Source organism: Juglans regia, chromosome 8 (assembly GCF_001411555.2).
Source record: "Juglans regia cultivar Chandler chromosome 8, Walnut 2.0, whole genome shotgun sequence".
Lineage (NCBI taxonomy): Eukaryota > Viridiplantae > Streptophyta > Magnoliopsida > Fagales > Juglandaceae > Juglans > Juglans regia.
Genome location: NC_049908.1, coordinates 29,269,232 through 29,276,641, shown reverse-complemented (window position 1 = coordinate 29,276,641; position 7,410 = coordinate 29,269,232). Strand labels below are relative to the sequence as shown.

Genomic DNA, 7,410 nt, shown 5'->3' with positions numbered 1-7,410 from the left:
ACGTTTATGCTGCGTGTGAGACTCACACGTTGCCATAGCTAGTGACAGTCTTTCACTGGCGATTCGACACAGTTTCCAATTGCTACTATCCTATGTTCCTTCTTTCCCTAACTAAGGATCAAGTTAAAGTGGTCATGAAAGTCTCCTTTAGCCAGTCCAAACCAACAAAATGTAGCATGCAACTCTCCACAGCAACTTCTAACCGTAATTTTATAGTCTATTTATCAGACTATGTAAAAACCGCTTCAAGCGGCTTCCCCTTGCGGGAAATGGGTGAAAGCCAAATTTTTTACTCCAAATCTCTTCTTTTTTATTTCTCTTATATTGTATCTATTGGCTTTGGGAAGATTGTAGAGGGGCTCCCACCCTATCAAACCTTGTGTCAAAACCTTTAGTTCATATGATATTCTTACTTGCTTAGAAAAGTAAATGACATTAGGGATATTATCAATCCAACCTATTTACTATGCGTCTATGGCCCTATATCTGTTAAAACTGGAGAGGAAAAAAAGAAGAGAGAGCTCTCTAAAAATATACATCATCCAGCTTATTTACATCTTGCAGGTTCATTATACATTTTATTGTACTGCAAGATGACAACGAATAAAAAATTATACGGTCAACATTTGAATTCAAGAAGTTTCATCCCTCGCACCAGTAGGGGAACTAGGAACAAATGGAACAAAACCCCGTCCTCCAAATACTGGTCTCATGCACTTGTCATCAAACTTTCTCCACCAATAATGAACAGTGTAAGTGGGGTTTGATATTAGCAACCTTAAGCTGTTCTTGCGAGTGGGTGGATTGTTGGTTTGCTCACTTGAATCTCCACTTTCAAGGAACAATATGTTCAAGTCTTCTTGACTTGGAAGATCAGTTGCATCTGAGATTGTAGGCTTTGCATGACGTAACAGCACTGCTCCTATCAGTGGCTTTGTTATGGAACCAAACACCTGTTTTGCAAAAAAAAATTATTATTATTTATTAATCCAAAAATAATGAAATAAGAGATTGGACTCGTCATTGATACATTGTGTGTTTTTCCATAGAAACTGATGCATAAATGTTTCTGTTCTGAGTAAGTTATTTAGTGTAAAATACATGAAGAAAGAGTAACAGATTATTGGACAAGGAGTATAGAGTTTTATTGAATTACCAGACAGACAATTACAAGAAAAAGTTCTTTTTCTTTACCCCTAAGAAAAACATTTTAAGAAATTTCTTACACAATTTGAAATGGCCTTTTGAAATTCATTTCCTTGGTTATTTTTTTTTCAGGGCAATTTGTTTCCTTAATGGCTGTTTTCTGGGATCCCAAACATAAGCAGAGGAGAATAAAACACTGTCTAATTTGCCACAAGGAACAAATGACTTATGGTTCAGTGGATAATGCTAGTGTGACAAGAAATAGTTCACTTATAGTTAACTTAAAAGCTTGAAATCAGAAATACAAGATAACATACCACAGTACTGAATAAAACAACAATTATAGTGCAGGTGATCATTAGTGCACTATCTTGCATTGATGTGTCGTCAGAACTCGCAAACTGCATGTAATTGCACAATTCAATATCTGCAAAGGAACAAATAATTCAAACATAGTGGACTTGAAATTCCATCAACTTACCTGATTATAGGACAAGGCAATAGTCACTGCACCTCTCATTAGGCCTGCCCACCATATTATGAACTGATATTTTAAAATGTTAGCAGAATTTTACCTAGAATAAACTAGCAATAGCCAAGTGCTTGAGTGCCTGTAGTTATTACCTGTTGTCGAAACTCAATCTTTGTATTTTCTCTCTTTTTCATTAAATTTGTAATATTGGCAATAGGGAACACGAATGCTGCTCTTCCAACCAACACTAATGCAAGCAGTGTTGAACTGACAGCAAGCGAAGTTCCTGCACTGAAGAAAAGAGAGCAATACTAGTTATACATGAAATTTAATATTATAATGTCCAACCACAGGAAAAACAATGTCTTAGGTCTTATGCTCTCTGAAGGATAATGGCAACACTTAAAACGCACATATCAGCAACACATTTTTATGGCATTGGCAGAGCATTCAGGACACCGAAGATCTGAATGTGGTAAGTCTCATTTCACTTCATCTGTAACAATATTCAAACTGGCAACTAACATTGAGCTATATAATGTGAAGGAGAAAAGTTGTAAATTTACCTTGCTTTGCTTTCTTTCCATTTTTCAATGTCCAAGGCATCCATACCAACATACAGAAATAGAAAAGTTTCTGCAATAAACGAAATTGTTGCAAATGCATGCCTGAAATCATAAAACCATTTGGAAGTTAGGATTTTTCAATAGAACTCATTTTTCAAATAAAACTCACTCATGGTTATTGTCTTTACAGCCCAACTCGTTAGATGTTGATCCAACTTACTAGAATATTTAACTCATCCAAGTAGGAATTATGACCAGGGAGTCAAAATCACAGTTTGCCACCAAGTACCCTTTCTTTCGTGCTTATCTATTTCACACTGACAGATTACATTCTTTTCCCGTCACACCCAAGATCTGGTTCTTTTGTACTCATCTGTACAATTTGTTAGCTGTGATTTTTTTTTTTTTTTGGTGCTTATGGACTAGTTTTAGTCATTAGCATAGTTATTGAGTTTTACAAGCATTTATTACTTAATACACCCTTCTCTAGGTTTCTAAGGAGCGTAAGGATGATTTTTTACAATGAATAGGGATGGACTTGGTTGAAATAGTAGAAGTTAAACAAAATGGAGATATATTTTTCCATGTACACTGAGAATATGGAACCTCATATTCCCCAAAATGACTGTCTCTCCACACAAAGAACAGAAAGACTAATAGATTTTGGGATTTTCTCTTCTTGTAGGCATTGTTTTCCTTCATGTCCACACTACTAGTAATTTTAACAGCTGTGGTTGGGGCTTCTCAATAATATGACCACTTTACAATTTACAATTACAATTTCCTGATAACAGTCATCTGGGTTTATGATACAGATATCCACTCATAAAACAGATAAAGGGACTATGTTCTTACTTGGTCGTTATCCTTGAACTTTCTGTAACGTTGTGCCATGTGTAGTGAGACATGACAATGCCACAGAAGAATATTGTCAGAATCCCACTTAGATTGAACAGCTGCAGGAAAGAAAGAATGAAAGAAAGGAAATTATTAATTTCACTGATACTCACAACAAAGCAATGGATCCATAGTCACCAAATATTCTGATTTGACCAAATGTTATGTTTCCTATCACATATCATTTCTTTTTCATTTATGCAGTCGAATTTGATATCTTCCGTAAATAGTGCATTGAGCTATACCTATACCAAGTGTTAAGCTATGATGCTATGGCATGACTTGAATAAGAACTTTCAGCAACTGTAATTTATTCGGTTCCAATTGAACGTCAAAAATTCCATCCAACATATGTAAATTCATCACAAGATAAAGATATAATGTGATGGACAGGTCATGCACCGTGAGGCCATCGAAGGAGATTGAACATTAAGTTTAACCCACTGTGTCAATGGGGAAGAAATCTCCACCACCACACCAAAAAAAGAGAAATACTTGGAGTCCAAAAAAAAAATGCGACCATTAAAAAGCACGAGTCTTTGGTACCTCAGCCAACATGTATGACAAATAAGCCATAAGCATCATGAGTGCAACTTCACGATCTGTGGAATGCCTGTGGTGGGAGAACAATAAATGTCAGGGTATTCACAGACTTACATTCCAAGAATGCAAAACCCTATAAATATAATTAAAATTCTGATTATGAGAAGCTAATTTACTAGAGTAGTATGTGATCCAGAACAACAAGAGGCAGATTTCTAGATGGGGTTGACTACAGTACTCCTTGTTTGCCATTTATCTCAACTTGGAGAATGGATGCTGTTAAATCTTTGGCCTTACTTTCTTTTACCACTCCCCTTTAGCTACATTGTTTTTTCCAACTTTTAATGATTATTTAGGCATTTAGGTAAAACAAGCTTGTAATTATTTTCATCCAGGGAGAGAAGCTACATTATTTGCACACGTTTGAAGATATTAGGAATCAGATCCTGGACAGAGACATAGAGCTTGTTGGCAAAAAGGAGACGAGAGTACAACTTTTGAGAATGGACAACTAGATAAATTGTAGTTACTGACAAGGAAAAGACGATGTGAGGATAGAGGTACAAGAATTTCCTTGGTCACAGACTGATGTTGTGTAGCTCAACTAGAAGTTGGAAACTTATCCATGTGTAGGAAAGATATAATTCCACACTGCAATTAACTTTTAAGCTTCCTTTTCTTTCTATATGAATCATTGTACGCGTTATTCCTCAAGTTATCCAACTCTTATTTGAAACTTGAGTTGCAACTATTTTGAACCTATTTATGAATAATATGCCAATTCAAAGTGATGCAATTGGGGATTCAAATCCATCAATTTTACCTGACAGGATGACCACACATTATGTCAGGCCCTCAGGGGGTATAGAGAGGCAGAGATCCAATATTACCACTAAGGAACCGCATGGAACGGTGATAAATTACGGAAACAATAAAAAGAAAAACGTAGAAGAGACAGTGCAACAATTAATTTTGTGAACAAAGAGGCGTAATGCATTAGTTTGTACCTTCCAAAGTAAAGTGTCTTAATGATAAAAGCACTGATAAGACCAGCCTGAAACATTACCATAGAGCAAGTTATAAGATAGATCAACAGAAATTTTCCAATAAACAGCGTATTAAGATTTACCTAGCCAATAAGACACCAAAATAAGACCGATTTGATAGTAAGTTGCAAACCTATGAGCTCAAAAGTCTATAAAAGGAAATATTTAAATGAGCTGAAAACTGGTGAAACAATGTAATAGTTGTTGATTCAAACAAATGACAGAATTCTTCAATGCTTTTGGGAAAATAATTCAGTTCAAATGTGAAAATTCACCTGGGTTTAGACCACGTAGATATGAACATTCACATATGCATGCAAATGTTTAGTTGTACCCCATCAATAAAAAATTTATAAATGAAAGAAAGAAGTGAAGCTGTGTTAGAAAATATCAGAAGAATTTGTTTTGCTTGCTACGGTTCTGAACAGAACTGTCAAAATCTCAAGTCTTTCTTCAGTGTACCTATGAAAGGATGAACACTGCCCTTTTCCATGCAAAAGAAATAGAAGTCCACGACATGTCTTTATACGTATTGCACAAGTTAACATTTTAGCTTATGCTTTTACAATCCAGAACAATGCAATTCCTGACCTTTATTTATGCTTGGTTATTAACAGTGCACTTTGATGTACAGCAACTAGAACAGCTGAAAGAAATTTTTTTAAAAAGAGAGAGAGAGAGAGAGGAAATGAAGAAACAACTTACTGCTATACCAAGAGCAGTACTGGTGAAGAAGAGGTAAAGGAAGGTTCCCAACAACTTTAATGCTGTAAGAATATCAATATCGCTGAAGTTAAGTGTTTGGACTGCATTGAAAAGCACAATAGAGGTGGCATCATTCACCACTCCCTCACCGAATACAATACTGTAAAGTAATGGTGTTTCATCTTGACTGAGAACCTTTGACAAGAGAAAACAATCATGGATTAATGACGTATGTTGACACCCATATCTAAATTAGTATGAGGAAGGGATAATCAGCTGCACCTGCAGTGTGCAAACTGAATCAGTTGCCGACAATATGGCACCAATGGCTGCACATATAGGAGGAAGAGATAGTCAGCAAAAAGAATATTGACAACCATTATATGAAGAAGCTGACCCAACATTAGTTATTAGTCACCTAGGTAATCTTGAATATTCAGGTTTGCCACACCAACTCTTTTAAATAGAAAATAAGCACCTAGACAGTATCAAAAGGCAAAAATGGTAGAGTTAGACTGTCTTGAGTGAAAAATATAACATCATATGACAAATATGAGTATATGACAAAATATCGGCTCCAATCTGGAAGAGAAAAAGAAAATGGTGGAAGTGGATTGAAGATTGCAGATCTTACCTAGTGATATAATGCAGAATGAAATCATTGTACCAAATACTCCAAACAAAAATATTGTGGTGAAATTCTTGAAAAATTGCTTTTTCTTGACCTGAAAACTGGAAACGGAACAAGAACCAATATCAATATACTTTAATGTAAGAATCAGTACATGTTTTAGAAAGAGGACGTTTTTTGGAAATACTAACACAATGTTAATTAAAAGTAGTTACCACTAAAGACTGCAAAGAAACACATACTAAAGTTATGTCACAAATCACAAATATCAAGACTATTTTACATTCAAGTCAGAAATAAAAATTAAACTAAAACCATCTTTGAGATCTAATAACTTGTTCGTAGTTACTCCATATGAAGAACTCCGGAACCCCAGTCCAGCTCACATAGCATATATCTAAAGTACAAGCAAGTTCTTTTTTTTTTGGACTTCAGAAAGCTAGGAACCAAATTTAATCCAATACACTTCTGGGGAACCAATGACAATGACCAATAGAGAGAGAGGGAGAGAGATGGATATCATACCCAGCATTGAAAATGATTGGGGGAAGCAAATAAAGGAAGAACAAATCCTCACTAAAGGTTAATATGTGCGAATTCTCGAACTTGGTCACCAGCAACACCACCAATCCAGAGCACAACCCCTACATATGCAACCAATAGCCAAAGACAAGAAGAACCATGATTGAGCACATCACATATTTTACCAAAAACCAATCATATAAAAAACAGGGTTCCCAGTACCAGAACAAGGGAGATGATGGATTCGTTGGCCCAGAGGTTCTCTTCCAGGAGATGACCGATAACGATGCAAGCGCAGAGAAGCGCGAAGAAGCCGGTGAGTGCAATGATGGTGCCAGTGCTAAGAAAGGAAGAGGATGATCCTTGGAGTACTGGGGACAGAACCTCTATGGTTTCGACCACAGTCATTTTTGGGATTATGTTGCTGGATTTGGCATTCACAACATGGCGTTACATGAGAGTTGAAAAGTGAATGATGTAGGTTAGTTTGAACTCTGAAGCTATGGTTTGGACCTATGAGGCTAAAGTCTGGGGTTGTTTGTAGATATAGCTGCTCCAATGACTCTTGATTCTACGCTGAAATGGAGGGAAGAATGGTAGTTGTTGTGGAGCAATCTCAACGTCTTTCTCCTATCATTTAAAATATATTATTAAAATATATTTTTTTAATTTTACGTACTAATTTATACAATACGTCGTATATCAATTTATTTATTTATTTTTTATATAATTTAAATATTATATTTTTTATTTATTTTAAATATTATATTATCTATATAACATATATTTCAAATATTTCTCTATATTTCATATATTTTGATATTTATAATATTTTAATATTTTTTGTGGGGGAGGAATAACTTTTGTCTTGTAGAAGAAGGA

At 35.3% G+C, this 7,410-nt stretch overlaps 1 protein-coding gene across 3 annotated transcripts; it reads right to left on the bottom strand.

Annotated features, from left to right (window-relative positions):
- Nucleotides 1-502: 502 nt before the first annotated feature.
- LOC109004545 (sodium/hydrogen exchanger 1-like) lies at nucleotides 503-7,055 on the bottom strand. Of its 3 annotated transcripts, XM_018983122.2 has the most exons (15): nucleotides 6,751-7,055; nucleotides 6,532-6,650; nucleotides 6,010-6,107; nucleotides 5,794-5,853; nucleotides 5,658-5,704; nucleotides 5,525-5,570; nucleotides 5,376-5,437; nucleotides 4,632-4,678; nucleotides 3,628-3,694; nucleotides 3,040-3,140; nucleotides 2,185-2,286; nucleotides 1,771-1,909; nucleotides 1,628-1,690; nucleotides 1,464-1,547; nucleotides 503-953 (listed from the first exon to the last, which is right to left on the bottom strand). In XM_018983122.2, exons 1-15 carry the CDS (start codon nucleotides 6,934-6,936, stop codon nucleotides 633-635), a joined length of 1,542 nt encoding a protein of 513 aa, XP_018838667.1. In that variant the 5' UTR covers nucleotides 6,937-7,055; the 3' UTR covers nucleotides 503-632. The 3 variants fall into 3 exon arrangements, with proteins under 3 accessions (XP_018838667.1, XP_018838665.1, XP_018838666.1); XM_018983120.2 differs by having other exon boundaries at nucleotides 5,376-5,570; XM_018983121.2 differs by lacking the exon at nucleotides 5,794-5,853 and having other exon boundaries at nucleotides 5,376-5,570.
- Between the last annotated feature and the right edge of the window lie 355 nt (nucleotides 7,056-7,410).

Bases quoted from the DNA above. Each gene is read 5' to 3' on its own strand.
- LOC109004545 (XM_018983120.2), bottom strand. From the start codon at position 6,936: ATGACTGTGGTCGAAACCATAGAGGTTCTGTCCCCAGTACTCCAAGGA. The intron at 5,705-5,793 runs GTGACTAATAAC...CTATATGTGCAG, and splicing joins GAATATTCAAGATTACCTAG to CCATTGGTGCCATATTGTCG. The intron at 3,695-4,631 runs GTACAAACTAAT...CTCCCACCACAG, and splicing joins AAGACACTTTACTTTGGAAG to GCATTCCACAGATCGTGAAG.